This window comes from Diprion similis, chromosome 2 (assembly GCF_021155765.1).
Source record: "Diprion similis isolate iyDipSimi1 chromosome 2, iyDipSimi1.1, whole genome shotgun sequence".
NCBI classification, from domain to species: Eukaryota; Metazoa; Arthropoda; class Insecta; order Hymenoptera; family Diprionidae; genus Diprion; species Diprion similis.
Window position 1 is genome coordinate 11,376,982 of NC_060106.1, and position 25,831 is coordinate 11,402,812.

Below are 25,831 nucleotides of genomic sequence, written 5' to 3' on the forward strand. Positions count from 1 at the left end.
CAGTCAGGCGCCGCGTGCACCCGCGATCCCATCTCGAAGCACTGCGACATTTTTCTATATGTAATACAATCTGACGACAATTTCACGTCTTATTTACTCTTCGCACAATTAGCCGCCTGAAGTTTGTTCCTCCGTTTTATTCTGGACACTGTTGTTGCTTTTATATACCATGCATACATATTTAAATATATAAATATATATATAAATGTATATATGTATATACATATGTACATAAATATATATACACACATACATCTAAGTTGTTGCCGATAATTTAAAGAAAAAAAAAAAAAAAAAATGCTTGTCAGTATAGTGAGACGACGATTCGAAATTTTGATAAATCGATTACAGGATAATATTGAAATTCAATATAGGCTGCGGATAATTTGTAAGTTTTTTTTCTTTTTTTTTGATCATGTCTTACCTTGCTGCACATGTAGAAACACTTTTGATAAAACCGGAGTGAAGTAAATTTTGTTGGTTGTCAAAGTTTTTCTCAAGTAGTCATCGCGTGACGAAATAGCGTTTAGAACAATGATAATCGTAGCGTAAACAATGTTAGATGACACTCTTTGATGTTGCTTATTTGCTTGTCAGTATACATTGCGGAACATTCACCCTCAGCAAACTGGAAGATGAAGTTTTTTGAAGTGTAAAAAGTTGGTCAAACACTTAACGCCGTAGGATATTAAAAAGTTCGATAAGAACGCTTGTATTTGTATAGTTTTTGTTTTCAATTTTGCTTCGTTAAATTTCTCTTCTTCCTAATCGTAGTTTCCTCGTTCTCACCGGTAGTCATACTCTAAGGGACGAACTTATGTTGGTATAAACATTATGACAATACGCAAACATATAAGTATAAATGTCCCGCAATTACGTGATAAAAATGGCGCTTGCGAATTTCGCATAATAAACAAATAACCTTTGGTAATAATATAATGTGTAGGTGTATAATGTGACGTGATAAACGTAACGATACGATTTGAAACCACCACCCCTCCCCCACCCCAGCTAAATCTGTGATAATACCGTTAATTATTATCAGACTACAATTTAACTATCCAATATAAACTCCAGTGATTATAGATTTACATTGTTGTACGCAAGGCTTTTATCAGCGGGGTTTAATTAACTGTGAATGAAAATTTATGCACCGTTCACTTCGTCCTGTAATTATTGCTATTAACTGGTGGACGGATACCGATTCTCTAATGTAGACTCTGACTATTGTGCGAATCGTTGTTAAAATTTATATCAACGGTGCTGTGCTACTGTCGCAGCAGTTCTCTTGAATATGGGCGTGTGTCAAACGGTCTGATAAATGGAAGGTACCAGGGCGCGAAAGAAAATACTTTTTCAACGCGAGGTTTGAGGTGGTGAATTCGGGAGTGGAATATCGATAACAAGATAATTGAAGAAAGAAGTAAATATACAAAAAAAAAGAAGAAATAAATTACAAAAATGAGCAGCATGGCGTGACGGTTTTATCGACGAAGTTTTCGACATAATTAACAGACATTTAGTTGATGCAGAATGGCGGATTGATTCGGGTGTCGTTCTGAGCCCTCCGTAAAATGAGTCTCAACGGTTATTGGACGGTGGTTATTTTATTTTCACTGATTTGTGAGATTTTGCCGAGATCAGCTTGCGGAATTGAGGTACAGATTGAAAGGCCGAAAGAATTGGTGCGCCATCAACAAAAGCACAGGCCGCCGTTCATCGAGAGAAAGCTTGTGCAGGACACGAGATTCGAAAAGCTTCCATTGACCAATACAGGACAAATTACTCTGGGTGAATTTGAAAAGCAGATAAGCGGGGAATTCGTCGAGGATTACGACGAGGCCGTTGATACCACGAGCTTGGAAAGATCGCCCGCCGCTGCGCAAATAAGACACGGAAGGTCTCGCGGTCATTTCGTCAGACAGATAATAATCGACGATCTCGACGACGATTTTGTCCCTGCGAAAGGTAAACGGAAAAGCGGCTCGACGACGACGATCAGAAACGGGACTTTTCTAGGCGAGGAGGAGGCCCTCCCTTTCCTCGAGACGAACAACACCGAGGAGGCGAATATCACCAACGAATTTTACGACGATAGGACGAACTTGACCAGGAACATCCTTCGGGAAGAGGCCGTTCAAAAGCTCGGTAAAATTCTCAACGAAATGCACCCGCGAATGCAGGACGTTGCCTCGGTCCGGGAGAAAGGACAAATACGGAGGAATCAAAGGGTTCAAACAAAGCTCGGTGCTGCGGGTGAAGTTTCCGGTTCCACGGGAAGCGGCGGCTCGCTTGAGAAGCTGAGGAAAGCCTTTCCCCAGGATAAGAAGCAGGCCCGTTCAGACGGAGAGAGGGAGAGGGAGAGGGAGAGGGAGAGGGAGAGAGAGAACACTACCGAAGAATTTGGCACCGTGGTGCACACGTCGTCGAAGGAGGAGAAACGGGTGAACGAAAATTACGTGAGGTTGAAACTGGAGGATTACGAGGCCTACGACGAGGTGCAGCAGAACGAGTCCCGGAACTCGTCGAAGTGGTCGGAAAAGAGTTTGGCCGAGTACGAAGAGGTGGTCACGAGACGCACCGAGAAGCAGAGTGTCCAGGTCGACATCGTCACGCGTTTCTTGAGAATCATTGAGAACCAGCATCTACTCGGTGAGAATTGCACCGCCGGAACTGATCTGAACCTCGGAGAAGGTGTCGTGGATCGTTACGCTCAGGAGAGGTTTCGCCTCGAGGCCAATCTCGCCGTTAACAGGGCCAATATGCTCACGAGATTGTGGAAGTACGCGCCGGAAGTTATGCTGTCGTCGGAGTACCTCCTTCACGCTAGTATATTATCGATGGTCGAATTTGACGAGGATATTTTCGCTGCTGGAAATTGTTACGACAAACTTCAATACCGCGATCATTGGCTCTACTGTCCGTTTGCTCATCGTCTCGAGGACCAGGACGCTGTCTTGGTCAAGGATCTCGCCGTTGAGTACAAGTATCTGAGTAACAGCAGCGAGTGGTTTTGGATCGCTAGGAAAAACGCGGAGAGAGTTATCGCCAGTAATAATCAGTTCAGCCACGGTGAGTTGCATCATTTTATTCAGTTTCGTCCTTTTTCACACTTCTCGGAAATAATTTTACTTCAACGTACGAACGTGTTCGAAATTCAATTAAATATCGTCTGGTTGCCTCTGTTCGTTTCTTTTTTGGCCTTCCAATTTTTTATTATTTTTTTTTTTTGATTGTTTGCTTGCTTTCTTTTTTTTTTGTTTCAATTTTCCAATGGCTGATCGAATTTTCAACGATACGGACACACGACGTATGGCTGAAAACCATTTTAATGGTCCAATTGAAAAGTATCGACGTAGTTAAATCGGAGCGCCGTTTGAAAAAGTGCACGTTACGGTTGACCGAGTGAAAAACTTGATTACCATGTACGAGTTTTTTCCTTATACCCAGCTCTCTGCGTCATTCGATTATTTTTTTCACCTTCCTCGGCACGTACCTGCACGTTCGTCGCAAAGGACATGAAGAGCGGTACGTTATTACGCATCGCGTGTTACAACGCGAACGTTTGTTAATAATTGTTCGAAAAATCGGCCTAATTCGCAGAGTCTTGCGAAAAAAAAAGAAAAAAAAAAGAAGAAAGATTCTCTTCCAGGGCTTCCAACTTTACGCCTTGAATTTCATTTATATTCGAAAGATTAGTATTGCTTAGAATACTTGACGAGTGACTTTCTTCAAGCGTGATCGTGTCTTTCGAATACGTGTTCCTGACACATAAAAAGATTATCGAAATATCGGGGAACTGCTGGAAGTAGGTAATAAGACTCTCTTGAGACCCAATCGTGTGGTCGACTTTGGGTCGCATATAGAAGTAGATTAGGTTCTTTTCGAAGTATAATTGATGGAGGAAGTAGAGAAGGACTTCTCATCAGAATTTCAGGGTGGAAGGAAGGCCGAAAGCAATTTCGGCTGAGCGTCTGTTTCTCATTTTCTCATAGCTTTGTTTTTCTACCTCTCAGCTCGTCGTTTGTATCTTCCTTTCTTCCAATTATTTCCCCAGTATTCTACTGATCCTTCGTACAAATTTATCAACAGTTTCCTTTTCCACTTCTCTCTTGACGCGGACATCTGTGCGAGGCGTACAATAATTGTATCCCGAGCCACAAATCCTATGCGAAATATTGTTTGACAAATTTCTGACAGGCTCAGAATTTTCGTTTGGTGGTATAATTTATTCTTTCCCCCGTATTATGGTATCTACGTTCGTACACTGTATGTACACCAGTGTTAATTTATGTGTAAAATTTTATTCTCAACTTTGTTTCAATTTCAGTTGTTACACGTTCACTGTGTCAACCAGTTTTCCGAACAATTGCAGTGAACGTCGCTCTCCGAAATTTATCATTCTCCTCGCATTGTTTCACTTCTCAATAAAGTACACAACCCGAATCGGTTTTTTTTCTTTCTTACACACACAGTCTATCCGTTTGAAATTTTTTGAATGGATTCGCAAAAAGCAAGGCTGAAACACACGACGCCGTTATTATCGTGATAAATTTTTATACACTACAGCCACATTTATATTTTACAATAATTCAAGAAGTCCCGACGCAGCTATCGATGGTTAATGTGCAGAATAATTTTCTTCTTTATTTCGTGTGGAATTTTAAACTTAAACGGCATAAGAAATTATACTATGGTTGTGGCGTAATTAGCCGTGTGTAATTATAATATATAAGGTATATATAAAATGGTTTTAATTACCCTTAAATTTATTTAAGAGTATAAACGCGTTACTCGTAATACTTTATTCTTGACCGTATAAACAACTGGATAAATCGTCTCTGAGAAAATATGGCATTAAACAAGAGACTATTCAGATAATTTATTCATTATTTTAAAAACACGGTAAATACTTGACGCATCGTCGTCGTGAATGCACTTAAAAGTCGACGATGTTTTCTCGGAGACATGAAATACCTGACGATTATAAGACATTTATGATCGTCCGAGGTTATGAACGTAATTTATGTTTCAACGGCAGTTCCATCGGTTCTTCGTTTGATTTTTCTTTTACTTTAGTTTTTTCCTTTTCTTCTTTTATTTACTCTAGTCTTTGCTTCTGAACTTATTCGCTTTTCCCGCAACTTTTCTACGCGCGCTTGAAGAGATTTGAACGGGGACGAGGCAGTGCAAACAGATAAAACTCCGCTAGCAGATGAACGTTTTAACACTCGCTCGAGGATTCACTCGGATTCTTTGCACCTCCTTTTTTCCTCTTCTTTCTTTTCTTTTCATCCACTAGACTTTCGCGATCTTTATCTGCTACTCTGACTCACTCTCGCGTCAACCGCGAACACGGCTCTCAGAGACACAAATCAAGTCAGCATTCGCGGTATTTGTTTCCGTTCAATTCTCTCCCAAGGGATGAAGCTTTAAAGCTCAACATTTAAACTCCACGTGGACGCAGCTCTTCGCCAGTTTTCATTTTCTCCGGCCGGTATTCTTCACTCCTTTTTCTCTTTACTCACCATCTTCTTCATCTTCCTCGATTTTCAAATCCCGCAGTTTTACGCAGCATACGGTGCACCGATTTCGAAACAAAGTTGAATCCCGACGCGCTTTTATCGCATTCACGCACCAACACATACGAAAATCAAGTTACCATGGCGAGGCGGCGTCCCATTAGCCAGTGAAAATTGCTTGGGAAATGGAAATCCGTGAGATCGTTTACCGCTGATTGGCAGAATGGTCCAGGGTTAGCTTGTTGTACGTTCGTCCGATCCCGAGGATTAAAATTCAGAGTGATTTCACCTCGCAGGCGTTTCGACTCCCGTTCTGCTGTCACGAGTACATGATGCACGATTTCACTCGTATCGCACTCTTGCATTGTATTTTCTCAGTCCAAACTATGGAATCTCCGACGAACACATATATTTATGCCTTGCTTTTGTCTTCTGCCCTGTTCAGACGTTACGCTCCGAAATATACGTCCACCTATGTATAGGTATAACCCGGTCGACGAGGAGGATCAGAGACTGCGTCGAGATTCTGAATTTGTCTCGTAAATTCGGACCGTTTGAATTGTCAGTTTTGAGTTTAAGGGTGAGTCGAGCGAAACACGTCTGCACCGCAATGGGACTAATTACTAGCAATTAAACGGATTTATTGCCGTCTGTAGGTTATAAATTTTAATAAACACCACGTCTAAACCGCCTGGGATTACCTTCGATGCAAGGAATTTGTTATACAAGGTGTACGTTGTATGAATAAATAGGTCGTCTTATGACAGAGGCAAATATTCTTTAACCGATTGTCAACGCATAATGAAAAGAATTTGCGAAACAATAATTATAATCCCAACTCTGCAAACGGCGAGAAAGATGATTAAGATTGAAAATGAAAAATTACATCGACTTATTTTTCCTGATGTTTAATTCATGCTGTTGAAATTTCATCAAATTTTTTTTCAACTCTTTGTGTAAATATTACTCGAAATGCAGTCATACTTCGTGGGGAATATTGCGTGAAGTTTTGGCAGGAGTGTTTTTTATATTGTCGGCTCTAGTTTTTCTTCGAATACGAATTCTCATTGCTGCCTGCAACATTTGAAAATTACTTAAACTGTGCAAACTTGGCCGATAAACAAATTCTACCGCATACCGAAATTAACAACATAGTACGTATATGCATATAGGAATTTCGCATAAATAAATGACGATTATTGGGATAATTAAGGTAGAATTTTAATCAATGGCTGGTCTCGTTATAATAACTCAAATAACCGATAACTGATTGCAACGTGGACCAACCCTTGTATTATACATACTATAATAATGCATCTGTTAGGCGCGTCAGATGTTTTTGACCGGAGTTTGCTCGGAGTTTCCCACATCCTATATCAGTTTTTTGCCATACACGTTATTTCCATGAACTTAAAGCAAAACCATTCAAAATCAGTTTGTGACGGTATAGGCAGGCAGTTTGTTGTGCACATAATTTTTTCGGTAGGTATTTGCTTTTCTTTTTCATCACTTTTATTTCACTTTCAATAAACCGCCTGATCACACTTTCTGCCAAAATGATAATCAGAGCCGCTTCTATACGATTATTCTCTGGAATTGTTCAATTTTGTCAGAGAAGCGTGTAGTGTTCATATTCATAGGTAATTAATTAAAGCTTATAAATAATAAAAAATCGTAGTATTAGGTCACAAAAAAAACTATACAGATATCTGTCAATTGAATTCGATAAGTCTAACTGCAGTGCATTGACCGAACTGTTTTATAATTTCTATGTTACGCGGTCGATGTATAATCATATAATTGATTGGAAAAACGGAGGAAAAATTGCAAGCAAAGCGGTGAAATAACTGTTCCTGAGTTTAAAAAATATGGAAACAACACCATCACGCCATAGGCTGCTGTGGTGGTTTAACGCATATGGGAATACCTGCTTCCACTCTAGCTTGAGACATTTTCAATTATAAACCGAGCCAATATACTACTTCACCGAATCAGATAATTTATCAGCAAACAGTATATACAGATATATTACACATATTATACGTATATATCCGCTTCGTTGGAAATGCAGAATTGCTCGCGGTGCAGGTACACCGGAGGTCAAATTAGTCCGCCTGGAGTTTCGCAAGGGATGTTTTAGGTATACGTACAGAGAACGTGGGTTACCCATGTATTACACATGGTGATTAGGGTGGCCGTTATTTCGGCTTTGGTAAAAAAAATTTATTCCTCCCTGACGGTGTAAGCAAGGTGTGTAAAAAAAAAAAAACAAAAAAAAAAATCAATGCAAAGTTTGATGGCACTCTGATAATTCTAAGCCGTGCCAACGAGCGATTGACATTTTTAATGGGACAAATTATATGTATTTTTTCGATACCAGTACTTGAATATTTATTGCACACATAATATTAAGGGAAAAGATCTGATATTTGGCACATTCTTGGGGCATATTGTGAGGCATTTTTTGCAATTTTTGCAGATTTTTTGAGCCATGATTTTTCTGCTCACAAACAAGAGTGTTTTTAATTTTTCAAATTTTTTTTTCCTTACGGTTCAAAAAATCTGCAAAAATTGTATATCATACGGATACGTCATAATGTGTCTGAAGAGTGTGCCAAGTTACAAGTTTTTTTTTATCGATATACTATATCGTGTGTAAGAAATACTTGAGAATTGCTATCGAAAAAATAGATTGTCATTTTCCATGTGAAATTTTAATTACTCGGTGTCACGGATTGGAATAATTCTATTGCCTAAGACTATCTCCGTGCATAGAAAGTGTCCTTAAAATAAAGTACAATTAAGGTGGCTTTGATGTAGCAAGAGTTTCACATTTAAAAAAAGCTTCAATCAGATTGTACCCTGAGTGTTTAATAATTGCGGCATTCTGGTCGCTTTTTGGTAGTCAATTTTTCAGTTGAAAACCAATATGAGATACTTCTCTTTACCTCTACCCTTCATAAATCAATTCAATACGATCTTCGTACAATGGTGAACGTGTATAACTCACGTTTACATATACGGCGGCAATTCATGGGAAGACAGGGGCGGGGGAGGGGGAGGGGGAAGAAGATGCAGCAGGCCTGCTATGATAGACGCGGTGGATCGAGAGTAAAGTAGTCGAATTCTGCAGCGTTCGTTTTCTGGCAAACGTCCCGATGACGGTGCGGCGTTCGAGCTTTTTTTCCGCGTGTCTCCGACGTCGACGTCGACGTCGCGCGTCGCTTCGACGCTCTAACCTTTTTGGTATGCGCGTCGCGGCGACGACGCCGTTCGCTGGGCACCTTCCTTCTGTGATCAGTATGAGAGACGCGAGAGATACGCAACACCTGGAGTCGATGGAAAATCTGACTGCAAATATTTATCTTAGGCGTTTCATTGCTTTTTCATTGATCGTTCCAAAGTCGTTGCGTGTTACGGAGGATTTTTTTAACCTTAACCCGAAAACGTGGACCGGTTTTTAATGAAAATATTGAAAAAATAAATATAGATGTATGTATGAAAATGAGGCATTCCACGCCAAACCGACCTACGTATCACCCTCACCATCGGCGATTTTTTTATTTTTAAGTATGGTGTAGAGTAAACGAAAATAACATCTTTACCAGGTTTTAGATTTTTTTGAATCGTGGGTTTGATTTTTACTGCTCTCAAGAACACTGAAATTCAATTTGTGAGAAAAAACGAATAAAATGTAAATTCGTATTACTTGAATTTATATTTAATCCGATTTTTCTGATTTTTTAATTATTTGTTTTGCCTGTAGTTTTTGAAGCAAAAGCTTTCCCACTTCCATCTTGGTCTCAAAATTACTGTTTTCTTAACAAAGAATTCATTCTAAATTTGGGGTTTTGTGTTTTTTTGAGCAATGAAAATCAAACCCGTGGTCCAAAACATCTAAAACTCGGTGAAAGATAATTTTTTTTGTACACTCGACACCACAGCTGAAGATTAAGAAAAAATCGCCGATAGTTAGGATCGCCATACGTAGGTCGGTTTAGTGTGGAATGTCTCATATATGTATCATACGATCAAACTCTGAGTTCGGAGACAGAAGAATTTAAGCTCCTCTCGTCGGGATTATAACTTATCGTTGTATATGTGTAATATACACTCAACCTTGAATTCTCGAAGTGTATTTTCTTCTCATTTGTTCTTCTTATTTCGTTCTTTTTCAGTTGCTGGCAATTCCTTAGGGATTAAACTTTCGTGTACGATCGACGATCATATTTCACCCGCTAATCTCGCAAACCTTCTATATTATATAAGCTACTTAGAGTACCTACAGGGGTAAACCATCATTCCAGTTGAAAATGTTTCGCAAAATCGCTTATTTTCTTTTACACTTGTTGGTATAAATCCGTCTTTTTGGGTATTAAATTTGGATTCAGAATTGAATAAAATATGAAGATGAAAGAGATACCGAAACTATACTGTATATGTATAAAGAGAAAGGGGCAAATTGAGAAAATTAGGGTTTCGTCGGAACTCGAGTTTTGGGGTCAGGGAAAACGTACCGTCGGAATTGTGCATATCCGTGTTAATGCAAGTGTGTGGAACAAGTTTCTTCGTAGCTGTAAAACTCAAACAAAGTTCACAATCGAGTTGTTTTATATAAGATGGCAGAATATTAATGAGAAATTTTAATGTCGAGGGTGTATGTACTTAAACAAAACTACATTTTATTACAGATAGGTACACTTCAACAGAAATATAATATAAATATCCTCCGCTTGTCAATTTTCGTATTCGACTTTAATTTCTGCACCTACATTTTCCTTTCTGCCACGTATAGAAGCGGAGAAAAAAGAAAGTACGGAACCACTTACTCCATTTGAATCGAGTGCATCAAGTCTCGTACATTTTGCTTCTGGAATCTCGAGCGTTGATACATATCGGCAATCATTTCCTTTCCTAGCTCTCGGTGAAAGTCGAATGCCTCGATGAAGCTATGAAGTAAACCGTGCCGCGTCTGTATTAATTTTTCGTTAGTTTTATCGTTCAAGCTGATATAATAGAGATGGGAGAAAAGTTAGAATATGTTACCAGATTCGCTCTGTTATGTGAAATGAAGAAAAAAGCTTCAACATAAATTAATCTTGTAGGATTGAATACGTATTGAATACGTGTTTTAAAAAAAGTTAGGGGTGAAATAAATTGATGAAACGAAATGGTCATGAATTCAGGGCTTAGAATAAGTGGAAATCTGAAAATAATTGAGTTGCGTTTTATTAAACACATTCTTGTAAATTTGGTAAATTTAATTGGGAAAACCAAACCTTCTTCGAAATTATACTTTCAATTTTTTATTTCCTGTCGCGGAGAGATTCTTCGAATAAAGTTATACTCAATGAACTTAAATGTTGCTCCTTGAATCCTGATCTTAACGCTTCTCAGTTGTAAACAATTTTTATCGAACTGTACAATTCGGACGTGGGTGTTACAGGTATATCATATCGGGGAATTAAATTCACTTTATTAACAGAACTTGGAAAGCACATCATAAATGCGAGGTATTTTCGCGCCGTTAAAAGCCGCACGGATCTCGCCTTGTTGTATCATGTTCCACGAGGCGTGTACACGTATAACTAAATTCTCTACGTGTACCAACTCAATTTCTAGCTTATTGTCAGAATACATGTTTCGCCACAAATGTATTTTCCTCTCGCCGAGAGGGTTTCATATCCTTTGGAGACTTGAAAGACACGGGGTAAGAGCAGTCTTTTGCAAATAATATTCCCTCGGTGAAGTGGCGTTACAACGCGACACGCGTTGACGATATCCCGTTTATACATTATATATATATGTACATATTATATCGGCAGCTCGACTGATGATTATTTTACATCAATTACAAGTTGACTCTGATTTTATCACTTTTCAGGTCAGCGGATCGAGAATTCTCATTTAAACTTGTTCACGGAGTCAATGTATAAAGAAGGAAAAATCGAACCGTCAAACAATAGTAATTATCGAGTAATTATTTTTCCGTAGTTGAGCGGAGGAAATATTTTTTATTACATTATTCCGTGAAAATGATTTTTCGGTTTTTGTCGCCGAATTTTAAAAATACGCAGTTTTTGTTAATTTTACCAATTGATGTGAATTTAATTTTTCTACAGTTGATACATTGTATTTTTTTTTTTTTTAATATTATTGCGACGATTAATTAGGTGACAGTAAAACAGGAGTAGAATAAAAAAGAAACGGGGAAAAAGAATGTTGAGAAGAAAAATAATCTGTCAGAGTTATAATGAACGAAAGTTATACAGCGGAAGAGAGAAAATACGAGAGATGGAAAAGCAGGATATGTTATTGAAATTCGAGACTCGCTATTTCCCGTGAGATTCGCGGAGGACGAGCCGAGCCGTTGAGCGCATTCCAGCGGCTCGGAAACTTTGCGTTAGGGGAGGAAATCGGGGTTCGCGGGGGTGGTTACCAGGCGTGACTTATGAAATATCGACTTTTTTCCCGTCTATATTCGCAAAATCGCGTCCCGGCTTATAACCCAGCTACGGGCTGAAACAATCTCCCCTAAAACGGTCTCGAGGTTGCGAAAACTGTTTTACTTGTACCTTATAGACATACGTAGTAATGTTGCAGGGATTGCCCGCGCGTGTAATCCGCTTTTGTCGAGTCGTCTTCCCCGTCTGGTGGTGATTTTTAAAGTTGAGAAAGGGTGCAGGCACATTATTTCCTTTTTCCCAATACGAGGACCAACAAGTTTATCTTTCGACACGATCTAGTCCGAAAGTATTTCGCACTCTATACCTATTCTATCAACTCCTTGCCTCCCTCGGAGTCTCGGGGATTTGTTACTTCTTCGCTCCCACGGGCCTTTCCCGTCAATAGCGAAGAGCAAAATGACTACGAGATTCCGTCGATATCCTTTTCTCTTTTCATTTTCTCTCCACCTTTTATCGCCCTCTTGAGTTCTTCCCGTAAATCTGTCGTTACGTCTACGTTACACGTAAATGTTGTATTACGATGTGCAAATTTTGGCGGATTTTACGATATTCTCGCATCTCTTTCATTCTACTATTGCGATTGGCTTTGTTCCGAAATTTTTATCGAGTATGAAACACCTGATAAATTTCAGCTGCTTATTTCACATGAAATAATCGCGCGATGAGGGCGGAAATTTTTATTTGTATTCAGGATCATCTCGCAGCTTAGTGGTCGTATGAAATGATCCTAAACGAATCCCGCATGAAAATCTTCAGCCCCCCCTCCCCCAAACTCTTTGAGAAGAATTAATTTTAAAAATCTGTAGGATCGTTACGAATTAATTTTTAATTTAAGGGACCAGCGTGGAAGTTGATTTATAAAAAAAGTGCTAGAACTGCAGGTTTTTTCTTCAGAAAATAATCAGGCCTCTTGATTATTGTTACGATGAAGAGACAATTGATAAATATGCCACTTGTCTTCACACTTTTGCCTGACGGCGAAGAGGCTGGAGAAGTTTTTTCAAGTCTTTCAAAAACACATAGATATATACAACACCGTATTGGCGAACTTATGAATCTGCAATTTGTACCCGTCGCAGACACGGTCTGTTAATGAGAAATTGTTGGAAATAAGAAGTTTTAATTAAGCTACTTGCCACCCGGTTATTTACAAGTTCTTTTGGAATGAGAAATTTGAGCGAAGACGTTACATGACTGCGAGTTAATTGTTACCGGTCGAAATCAGATTTATCTAGAGCCTTAGCCACGCGTTGTAATTTTTTGCGGATAAAGAGATTCTCAAAGAATTTCGAGGATATTTTTGAGGCTTTGACTTACTTATTCGAATGGCTGGATACCGACTGTCCAGTGAAAATTTAGTTGCTTTGGTGAGATTCGACGATGCGTTTGCAGTTTGCCGGAGCGTCTAACGACCTGGAAAACTTCTTCATTCAAGGCGGGAACTTTGCTGATTTAATTTGCAAGTTACTCCCGGAATCTGCCTACTGGGTAGGTAGGTGGTAGGTACGTAGGTACGGTCTTGCAGAAAATAGATGGCGGTTCCGGTGCGACGGGAAATATTATCAATCGAACTAAATGGTCTGGAGAAATGGGTTCGTTAGAATATGCGGGGGTCAAAATCCCTTGATAAAAGTTTGTGTGACCTTTTTACCCCCCCCCCCCCCCGCCCTCCTCCCACCCTTCACCCAATCCGTTTCTCTTGACTTCAAATCCCGCGGTGTGATTTCTTAGAGGTTCGATGATCACGTATGCATGAAACTCTGCGTAAAACTTTGCAAATTTTTGCCTGCAAGATTCAGTTTTGAATCGAAGATATGTGAGGTGTAAATTCCAGGCTGGAATTTAGAAAGAGAGGTCCAAATTCGTCAACACAATTGCCCGATTTTTTGTACAAGTTTTTTCAGAAAATTATATATTCTTGGTGTGATAGAAAAAACTGAATATTGTGAATTTTTATGGAAATTTTTCAATTAATTGAATACGTTTTAGTAATGCCAAATTTTAGATAGTTTTTCCAATTTCAATAAATAATGGCTTATTTCATTGCTAAATGAATTTCGTGCAATGAATCACCTGACATGGATTTTTGGTAAAATAATTGTATTTTGAAAGAAAAAATATCAGTTTATTGCATGTGGTTTGTATTGATATTTTACACAAGTTATTCAAACATTCGGTTAATTGAAAGACTAAGTAAAAATTTAACTTTAGGCGACATGCGCTTACAATTCATTAAAAAAGACATTGAACTATGATTTGTAAAAAAACGATGTATCGCGCAGTTTCTTTTTTAATCAGGAAATGAAGAAAGAATAGCATTGTATCTCAAAAAATCGTTAAGAACTGTAAAAATTTTCCCGTACAATTTTTTATATATATTTTTTTTTTTTTAATATTTTGTTCCAAAAATATCCAAATGAAATGTAAAAATCGTCGTCGACATCTCAGCATTTCCTACATCAACGATACCCTTTGGTTGGGGCACTGTAATTGACGGGAAAAAAATGCTTATGAAATTGACGTACACTCGTTGCAATTTTTGACGCGTATGTTAAACGTATGTATATATTTATATAACTTATATAATCCTCACGTTAACTGCCGTTTCAACATTGCCTCTCTGCGGAAGTTTCTTTCCGCTACTGCTGTTGAGTGAAGAAAGAAAGAGAGGCGGGGGGGGGGGGGGGGGGGGGGGAGGGAGGGGAGACGCACATAAAAACTGCCCCCATTGTGGTAGTTACCGAGTTAATTGAAACCAGTAAGGAGCCGATGAACAGGAGATAGTCCGTTGACAGCAGAGAATCAACATCACGTTGATGATGCCAAGGGGCTCGAATTTTCGTTCAACTTTTTAACTTACAATTTAGTTGTAAGCATTAATAATTCCGCTATACGCTCCGGCTTTACGCGAGGCAGTAGGAAATCGTTTCCACCTGTCTTATTCCCTTGTAATTTATATAAGAGCCTGACTTGGAGGTAGCGATGCGGAAATTAACGCCTCTCGTTCCAATGAGAGAAATGAGGCTGCAGGAGCTGCTGGAAGCCCTTGTAAGAGATAAAATGGCACTGCGTTAGAATTAACCAGGTTGCATTTATATGTATCAGAGGGATTACGTTCATTGGGGAAATCATTTCAGAATCCATTTTGGTTTATTCGAAGATAACTAGAATTTGATAGCGTGTCACCGCTGGTGTTGAACTTTATTATTGCTAGTTGCTCGAACTCAAAATTTTTCGACTTTTGGCTTATTGACCGTAGTTGTGACCACATTTTAGGCGAATAGTCACCGTCTTGAAGACTTTATACGAACTCTAAATAAAATTTTTCATTCGTTGATATTACGTTTGTTTTAATTAGTCAGATGATGAATCGGTCGGGGAATCTTGAGGCGATTACTTTCGGATCATGAAATGCGGATGTGAAAATGCACGGATTTACCCAATTAGCAGACTTCCACTTGGCCTTTTTCATCTCGTCAGCGACAGCTGGCTATCCTTTGAAAACGGGATGTTTGTTATTAGTTAAATGCTAAAGTTCGTTCGGCCAAAATTACAGGGTCAAAGTTTGTTTTGCAAAGTTTGAGGCACTGTTGTACCACGTTGTACACATCGAAATACGAGAAATAATTAAGTACAGATTATACATCTTGTTCGTAATTTGTCGCTGAGTTTGTTCTTCGGCAGCAGAGATTCGATGATACCTAAGTCTCGCGTTCCACGGCGTTATTTTATCACCCCCAGCAACCTTGAATCTCCTTATAACTTCCTACGCGTGCCGTTCTATACATACATACATTGAAATACTTTTTCACAAATTCAAAATATTTTCAAAGTGTCAGAAGACTTCGTAGAAAAGTCTTGATTCCGGAGGAAGGAACCTACATCAATTTTCTTTTTACCGATTCCGTGCGACGTAGAAAAGCCGCAGTTACAACGCTGTTGTATTTTGTTCGTTAAGGTATTTTCTCACAGCACGAACATAATGTTACAACAAAACGGTTTTGCAGGCAGTGTTTGCTGTTCTCACAAAAGGGTTGATTTCACTCGAGTACATTCATTATTCACCATAAACTCGAAACTGCCGAAACAATGCCTTAGTCTCGTGTTCCGCAGTAACTCCCATCACACACACATGGTACCCCATGCGTTACTAATTTTATGGTCTGCTTGATACGATTCAGTAACGTCGCGCTGCCGTTTCTCAGTTCCATCCCGTCATCAGTCACGTAGGTACCTTGGTTCGAGTCTAGCTGAGAAACTCATTTATAATTCATCTATTTCACGACACGACGGTATGCAGCGCATGCAGGAATTATGGTCGGTGTGTAAACGCTGCACAGCTTCGCAACAGGTCAACCCTTATAGCCGCTGTTCGTTGGTTTATAACGGCGCAAGAAGGTTCGCCGATCGATTCCTGAGATACGTAGCAGCTGGTGAGGTTTCCTTCTTCTTCCGGGTTTAGTTCCGGATGGTTAGTATCGTGTATCCCGAATGAATCAGAATTACCCCGTCGCGTCGACCAATTTAACCTCGTCACTAATAAATTTCAATTGATTGATAGAATTCGCAGCAGCAGGTCATCATCTCGTGTCTTCTCTCCGATTAACTCCAGCTGGAGTTCGATAGTCGGATTCTGTGTAACTTGTACCTACGTTTAGGTATTATTGATTGGGGAACGATGGACACAGTAGTTGGTAAAGAAGCGAATTTATTCGATTGGAACTCTGGGGATTTACTCTTATTTTATTTCTTCCACGTTGCTTTAATATCGAACGAACTTTCTGCTTTAGTATAATTTTTGTATTACTTAATTTCGTCTACCCTTTCCACACTTTCTTCTTTTCCCTCAAATTCTACGGAATTCTGCTGTCTCGGAATCAGTCCGGCGTTTACAAACTTTAAACTCTCGATGATTCTCTCATGAAATATATATATATATATATATATTTATCTGCATATGTTTGTAGTGAACAGGTTCCTTTTCAACAAGTTCTGAATGAGGGGACTCAAATTCTCGGCCGTATTTAGTCTGGGAGCGATTTCGAAGAGGGAAGCAAAAGCATGTGAAAAGATCCCATTTTCGTCCTTTTCGCTTCTTTTGTCCCCATGTTATTATCTCACGGTATTCGGGTCCTTCGATTTCTCGATCATCCTTTTGCATACGATGACGACGATTTGCAGAACGATTACGGAGGGTGGAGGCCCGTATCGAAATCCGACCATGCTGATGATAGTGTATGCGATGCATTTTAACGAGATGGGCTTAGTTTGCATTCCATCGACCTGTCACTTCTGTGTATATCGTGATGTTCGTGACCCTAATTCCATCCTACCTACTTGGTGCACACGACTGAGGTATGCTTGAACTTGGTGCTTTACCTGTCGAGGTTTGAAATCGAGATTCTTGCATGTTACATGAAATTTTCTTAACCATTACGTTGTAGTCTGGCGCTCTGCTCATGAAAGTGTGACATTCGCCGCCTGGAGACTTCCGAAGTAGCTTAATTATTTCATTACAATCAATTTTACTTCACGGCAGCTGTTATCGATCGGAATTTTCACGGTTATTTCTATCGAAGAACGCCAATCTGTGCGCTACAAAGGAAATTCGACATTGTCTTCGTACTGAAATTTTTATCCTGGAATGAAAAAAATGAAGTCGATAAATCATATAAGCTGTCGTGGTTGTAACTTCATAGTATATTTTGACAGTTTATGAAAAACTGATCACGCTCCCGGGTATATCAATATTGACATTTGAACAATGTCACCGAATCATATCGTGTCGCGCGTTTGTTTTTTGGTTAAATAAACACGGCCCAAGGCGTGTAACCCTAAATCAACCTGTAATAAATATGTTTGAAAATTTTTTTTAGGGAAAACCAGCGCCATCCTGGCCGTGTCAGTTAGAGATATCCCGCAAGCTGCAGACGGGTTGGGTTTCCCATTCCCATTTCCATCTCCATGCCTTCTGGTAACCTCCGGCTAACCCTCAATCCTTTTTGGACCCTTCTCGCATAACTATGGTGACAGCCGGAAAACAGATATGGCCTTAGTTTTTCTCCCTTTCACCACGTAGAGTTACCATATTTTTTCAACGCTGATCGCTAACTTTTTCCTATATTTTTATCATATCTTAATGTTATGCTAGATGTCATAAAACTGCTACTCACGTCACCTGTTTTCATTGCAAATCGGCGATTGATCGGGATTTCATTGATATATTTGGTCAATATCACGAATACCTGAAAGCCGGGCTTTGCTCATCGATCCATACTTCGATAGATATTAATCGTTGTATAGAATGTTTGATAGATTGTAACACGGATATTGGATGTTGCTGCGTTGGTATAAGTAGTCGTACAAAATGCTTGATCTGCACTTGCTTCAAAAAGATCAAGTTCTTCCTCCTATATTGCACAGTTTCATTGTACAGACACAGGATTTTCAGTACATGATCGATACGTCGTTAATTAGTGAACTCGTGGCAGTAATTAGGTAGGGGATTACAGCTGTGAACGCTTGGCGCATGGAATCATTGTTATACGACTGCTTCTTGTCGTAGAATATGATTATATATCTTCGAATGCTTATTATAATGCTTTATCGAGTAATATCACGCTAAGCCGAAGTTAAATTGTCAAGTCAAAGAGGCCGGCTCACATATTCAGGTCGACTTAAGGTCTGTATAACGGTTAGCGGAGAGCAGGGTTGCGGCGGAATCTTTAGCTTAGGAGAGCCCGTTGTGCTCTTATATCTACTGTAACTCCCTTCGCTAATATACCTTGCCCGAGGCGATACGAAACCCTTTCGACGCTTTCCGGTCTAATGAAAATCTATAAGATGGATTAGTATGATTGGGCAATTGCCGCTGGTTGAGGCCTCTTGAAAAGATGAGCGACTGCTTTTCAATTTACCTTCGTTACCGGCTACTCGTTTTTCGTTATTACAGGTATAGGTATGTAGGTACGTGTATTTACGTAGGCAGCATCGGTTGCCAGGTTAATCAGCCATTCATCAGCCCAATTTTCTCTGCTTGGTGTATTTGAACGTTCATCTCCGAGGCTCGGTCGGCGCTAATGAAATATGACGAGGAAAGTCTTTTGCAGTTGATTTGAACGCTGAAATACAAACTTGCGGGGAATCAAGATCTCGTCTGCGGTATCGGCAAGTTCGGCATAACGATCTTCTCCATAAGGGGCTTCAACCGAGTAATGATTATACCCACGATTCGCGAAAGGTATCGTCTGTAATTAGTTTGAGGTATTTAAGTAATTAAAGGCAATACCTTCCACAATGCCTCAAGTTTAATTTCACTCAATTTCAAACTCCAACGGTTTGATGACGCTTCGTAGGAATCCAATGTAGGTACGGCCTCACAAACGTAGAGGCTTTAAAGATCTTCTTAAATAATGCATGAAGGACGATACGAATACACGAGAATAATTCTTCAATTTCTATTTACAAGGCTCGTTTTTAACCTTCGAGTAGGTAATAGATATAAGAGTTTCTTCCTTCATCGGAATTTCCTCATAGGGTATAATGATTATTAGCCATGGATGAATTACACGCGAATTAAATGTTGCGATGATTATTACGGTTTAAAATTACTTGTTGTTAGCTGGAAATCGTTCGGCAACTTCTCGACTGCATTGAGCTGTTTGTCAAATTGGAAATTAAATCACGGCTGTCCGACGCATCGGTCAACGCAATGAATCAACGAATTGATGACTACTTCAGTTCGACCATATAACGGCCGGTGCAGGCATAATCAATTTGATCCTGATCCGTTTTCAAGGATATTGAACCTGCGAAGTCGGCGCAATGCAGACGTTTTGCAAATGCGTCTTCCGAGCTTGATCATAAACATGGAATTTTCCTTTCTAACTCGACTGCACCCGAAATGGAACCGACGTAACACGCTCGTTTATTACACAATACGTTCCACGAATTGTTTGCATAAAGATGCGCGAAAACGTCTAGTCTGACTTCGATTAATTATTCGGTTTCTGCCGAAGAAATCGATTCTTGATTACCTATATTTGTCTCCGGAATTTATGCACGTCAAACTTTGAGAACCGTCTTCCATTATTCCATTTATCCTGTCGGCTGACCGCCTTCAAGATGACAAGGGGAAACCCGTTTTTCCCGACATTCTCGGACGGAACAATCAGCGTTTTTTTTTTCATCGAACGGTTCGTTCTTCTTCTCCTTTGTTGTCTGGGAAACGATTTCGGAAATTGCGATTCACAACGCGATGAGAATTTCGTGTGCGTTATGGTGCAAGTACAGTATGAATATTTTCCTCGAAATTATTGTCTACAACCAACGATTAAACTTGTGGTCCAAAAAATCTAAAACTCGGTGAAAAATGATTTTCTTGTACACTTTATACCAAACTTGGAAATAAATATAATAGCTGACGGTGAGGATCAAACGTAGGTCGGTTTGGCGGGGAATACCTCATATTTATACATAACCAGGCCTACGGGTTTAACCATTTCCCCGTTTTTCTGCTCCATGGCATGTCCCTAATTGTTTTATTCAAGCACTCGAGTGAACATAGCGGCTACGAAAAATTAGCTCGCTTGGAAATCGAGTCGAAATTCTTTACAGCCGTGTGCTTGATCAACTATCGTATTGTAATTGATTTAGAATGTGATATTATATAAGATAGTGAATTTTGGCACGGATAATCCGCAGTCACTGCCATTGTTCAAAGTCTACAAGCGTGTTAATTATACAACACACGCTACGGAACGCGTATCACGGTTTAATTAATACCCAGGAGTCAGGCTGCTACATAATTACTACCCACTGCCTTGTCATAATCGCTATATCGCTCAATTATTCATCGCTCATGATTTGTTTACAAGTTCCATACACCTCAGAGTCAGCCGTGAGGCTTTGCAGTCTGAATAGAAGTAAAACGCGAAAAATATAATCGTCGTTATTTGTTTTGGAAGGTTTTTTCGAAGCTATTCAGACCGCGCAGGTATACCTTGAAATCGCAATGCATTTTCATGATGCGGTAATGGAAAGGCCGATGTCCGAAGAGTTTTCGAAGGGCTGGACGATCACTCATGATTCGGTTCAATCTGTATTCCGCGAGGGTTTCCTATAAACTACTATTTTACCCCTGTTACTCGGATTCCTGATACCCTTGGCAAACGCTTCCCGTTGAGTTTGCTCTCGTGTTTTACTCCCTTTTACAATGCTCGTATTTTCGCAAACCGTTTCGCAGGCAACCCCCATGGCTGCGTTCTGCAACTCTTGCTCTTCTCACACGTGAGAATTTTCCGAAGTGCTTTTAGAGTACCCAACTCACAGGTGTGTTTCTTCTATCTTACATCCGGGATTTTGTTGCACAAGCAGATATCTCTAGAACCTGCGGTGTAGGGGCGTTAAATTCCACTCCTTGTGAAATCACTTTGTATTACTATTTAATATGGGGATCTCGGATCTCCGTTAAATTATACGGAGTATCATGAGGCTGAAGTTAGAAATGTTAACGGAACGATACGTCGGGAGAAAAAAATTGTTATTCGCTAATTTTAGGATGACTTTTCAGGTGTCGGCTTTTCAGAATCAGTGTATATTTTGTTTGCAATGATTTACTAAATTTTGGAAAGTCATAAAGATGCGAATTGCAATATTTTTTTCATCCCTATTTCTATGTTATTTTTTCACTTTTATTCGATAATTTTACGGACTTTTCTACCCCAATTATCGAGGACCAGTTCCATTGGGGATAGATTATGAGAAACGATCTTTCATCCCTTAAGTTAGGGTAATTAATGTTTCGGCGCATCGTCATTTTGCTGTAACGTCGATTAACTTCGGAGAGTAATAGCCTCAACGGGGGTGTGAAAAAAGGAAAAAAGATTATCGAAGTGTGTCTCTTGCGATGGGCGAAGCGAAAAGACGAAATCCCTTGGGTCGCCGATCGGGTTAATCTGATCGAGACTGAAAGCTTCGCTCGAGAAATGGGGTAATGGATCGAATTGGAATAATTTAAACATTGCTCCTCACTTGTTCTTGACTAACGCGATTTCTCTTGGAATATCATCATTCTTTCTATAATCTTGACAATGCATATCTAATAGCAAAACAGTGATAACCGTATTTTCGCGAATGTTCGCGATCTATAATCGATGGACATTTATATTCAAATTAACGTAATGCCTGAAAGTTGAGCTTAAACTTATTGAAGCAAGTTTATTCCTCATACTTTTAAATCTTGGCGGGCAGTATTTAAACAGCGAGTGATTTTTCTACTACCAACAATTTTGCAGGGTTCGTTTTACCCGCAATTACAGACTAGTGAAAGCGTATCCCGGTATGACTTTCCAAAAGGTTTTTTGCCGCATCAGCGGTTTGGTTAATTAGATATTCTAGAGCAAGAGGTTGAAATAACACAAAGTGTGGATAAACATACGGAGTTGGAAATGCTCGAATTTTGCTACCATAATTTAGTAGCTCGCTGATGCTCATAATTTCATGGAAACTGACTTGCGTTTACAATGCGGTCGGTTGGGTATTACATTTTATACTTGTGCATTCCATTTGTTTACTCTGACTCTTCTCAGTAATAAGAAAACCTGCGTGAGGCAGTATGAAATTTAAATTGCAGAAAAGAATAAATAAAGGAACATTACGCGTATTATTACGTTATCGTAAATTTTCGCATAACCCTTATATTTCAAAACTCATTTCTTCCACGGTCGAAGCTGATTTTTGGATCGTAAAAAACTGCATTGCATGTGATTCTATCGAACACTTGAGGATAAAACATTTTGTGATTTTAGATTACTAACTCTATTATTATTGTAATTTTGAATGGATATTACGAGGACAAACCGTGAATGTATACCTAACAGAAAATTTATACTTTTGCTTGGAAGGGCTTCGTTTTTAAATTACTCAGAACTCTGCGTACGAAGTTGTTGTAAAGGCGGTGTCTGCCATTCTGAGAAATTGATTAAAACCTTAATGCAATTTCGTCGCGGTAAAGACGTTTAGAGTATTCTTGCTTTTTTCGTTTTTCACACCGCAGTATCTGATGAAAAATAGTAATCCTTCTGCCACGATAAGAAAAACTTTCCATGTAAATTAAAGTCTCACAGATTTTCGCTACTGGTGTCAGAGAGAGAGAAAGAGAGAGAGAGAGAGAGATAAAGATAAAAAGAAATGTTGAAAAACAAACGAGAAATTATGGAAGAAATGGGTTCTGCAAGCACCGCAATTTCTGGCTTTGGATAAACGTTTAATTTATACAGTCTTTCTTTTCAACACTTTATACCAGCGGTTCGTGCCATCATTTTGCTGGTCTTATACCTGTCGTCTCGTCTCGCCTCATCTAGTCGGTATATAGATTCGTCCGAAGTTTAAAACTTACCCCGGGAGTTGGCGAAAAAAACCTTTTAAACACATTGCCAGTCCGTATCGCGAAACTCCCGCAGTGTCAGAGTCAGTGAGATCGGTGCGATGTGGTTGTTGTATTCATGGCTTGCATGCATGGATCCGACTCGCCTACGTCCACCGATTATTATACCTATACACACACACACACCTATAAAGAGGTAATACACAAACCAGCGTGATACTCCGCACGATAAAAGCGGGGATAGTAGTTTGTAAAAAGAAGAAGGGTAAGAAAAAGGAGAAGTGGGAACAAGTAGGGAACGGAGCTACGTAGCCAACCTCAATTTGTCACTGTCCAAACCCACGAGGGCAGTTTATTTATTTTGTCGTACGAAACTCTCTTTAGAGAACGTTAACGAGACACCAAGCTTCCGAGTAACGTGAAATGTTCAGCGTGACCAAACCCAGCAACCGCTTATCCAGCAAGGGTGGGGGTGGAGGGCAAGGGTATTTGCTTTAGGTGTTATATTGAATTTTGTGTATCGGGGAAAGTTTTCTCCCTCGACCCATTTATTACTCCGAGGAATCCGCTGAAGATGATACTGAATAGCCCTGCGGACGAGTCGCTTCAGCTGATTAACGATGTAACACTTGCGGAGGTGCGACGATGAATGAAGCCGCCCACCCCCGCCACTTAAGCGGGTAATGTAGTCATTTAACAAGCCTTTGTCGGAGGCGATTCTTTCCTCGATCTTTATCCCTTACAGAGGATGCATTTGAAATTGGGTATTACCGCTAATTTGTTCGAGGAAAGTGCGGCCCGCTTTGTCGATTATTTACTTTTCGATTTTCTTGTTTTTGTTGCTCTGTTCTTAAAATTTTACAACTTTACACGTTTAGGCATAATTCCGAAATAATTTTTGACGATAAGTCGAGAGTTCGCAGATGTAGGCTAAATAGTTACCGTCAAATTTCACGACATCTCGGTATAGTTAATTTCCACGAGGGTTTAAGTTGGTGACTTGGTAACGCAACGAAACATTGTAATGAAATGCAATATCTATTTTGCGATTTTTCAACAACTTTGAACGCTGATACGTGTCGAGCCTTCAAAATATAAGTATTTCTTTCAGTGTTTTAGTCATACTGTTCAAACGATCTTTTTTAGGTAATCACAAAGTTGTGAGGTGACGATTTATTCTAAACAGGCATCGTTGCTAATACGTGACGATTGAAAACTTTAATAACGAGAACTTGATAATTAAATGAAACTTGACAAATTATTTCAAAAATACGAAGCGGTGGATCTCAGGTTTAATAATGTTGCACTGATTTGCACACGTTTGTCATCAGAATTCAGAATAGGCGAAACTTTGACTTTTCGATCAAACTTTCTATCAATTAAAGCTCTACGCACTTGTTGCAATAACTTCACTAATTTCAATCTCACTAATTTCACTAAGGTAAAATAGCTCCTTGACTTGGAGCGAGTGGCGACGCGAGCTTTCGGTCTGTTGCGGCGAAGAGAGGAACGAGCGGAGTCTGTTTCGCGGTTCTGAGATAATGTATCAAATTAATTAGCGAAACCTCAGGTACTCGGGGTGTCTGCGCATGTGTGCTTCAAACAGTAACTGTTCGTATTCGCTGTCGAAATGTAACCTTGGTGCGGAGTTAAAAATCGCCGAGCATTTTATGTTGTGCGTAGGCATTTGAAGAAAAAAATATATATATAAATATAAATATATAAGTAAAAATATTTCATTTTTCAAACCTCGGAAAGTGTTTTTAACTGTTGCGGAAAAATCGAAGCATACAATATACGACCGTTTGCAGTATTGAATTGAAGTCGTTTGGATTTGTTTTCAGTTTTCTGTTCAAGCCATCGAACAAAATGTAAAGACTATGTTGGCTCAGGTAAAAGCTCTGTTTGATTCGGCAGTATGGATATCTTTAATACATGCACAACCAACTGATTCATTTTTTGCTTCTTTCCTTCCTTCCTTCCTTCCTTCCTTCGTTCCTTTCTTTCTTCCACTCTTCTATTTCATCATACCAACTGGATGAAAAGCTTTACCCTTCGAGGCTTGAGAAATGTTCTCAAAGAATTCTGAGTTTTGTGTATATACATATACGTATATATATATGCGTTATATCACACCTTCAAGGTAAGGGTGGTGAATTTTCTTCGCCACGCCGTGTGACGCGTTATGTGGATGTCAACGATCATAAGTCTTGGGATACGGGGATCTCGGCTCTTCGAAGTTTTTCAACTCGACGAAATTCTCCCGCAGCCCATTAGTTATAATGACTGACAATGTCGTCGGGTATACGTTTAATTGATTTATGAACCATTACCTTGGGTTCGCACGTACGAATATGGGCGAGTGTCGAAATGAACGCGATACGCAGGCGAAAAAGTTTCACTGCGCTCAAATATATAAGTAGAAGTTTTTTTTTTAAATTACCTACTTGTCGGAC

At 39.5% G+C, this 25,831-nt stretch overlaps 1 protein-coding gene across 1 annotated transcript in view; it reads left to right on the forward strand.

Moving 5' to 3' along the window:
• Positions 1-1,439: 1,439 nt before the first annotated feature.
• The window catches only part of LOC124413884 (probable G-protein coupled receptor CG31760), a 129,934-nt gene continuing 105,542 nt past the window's right edge, over positions 1,440-25,831 (forward strand). Inside the window, exon 1 of the mRNA XM_046894677.1 lies at positions 1,440-3,072. Coding sequence (XP_046750633.1) covers positions 1,575-3,072 — 1,498 coding nt within the window. The 5' untranslated portion in view covers positions 1,440-1,574. The remainder of the gene's footprint in view (positions 3,073-25,831) is intronic.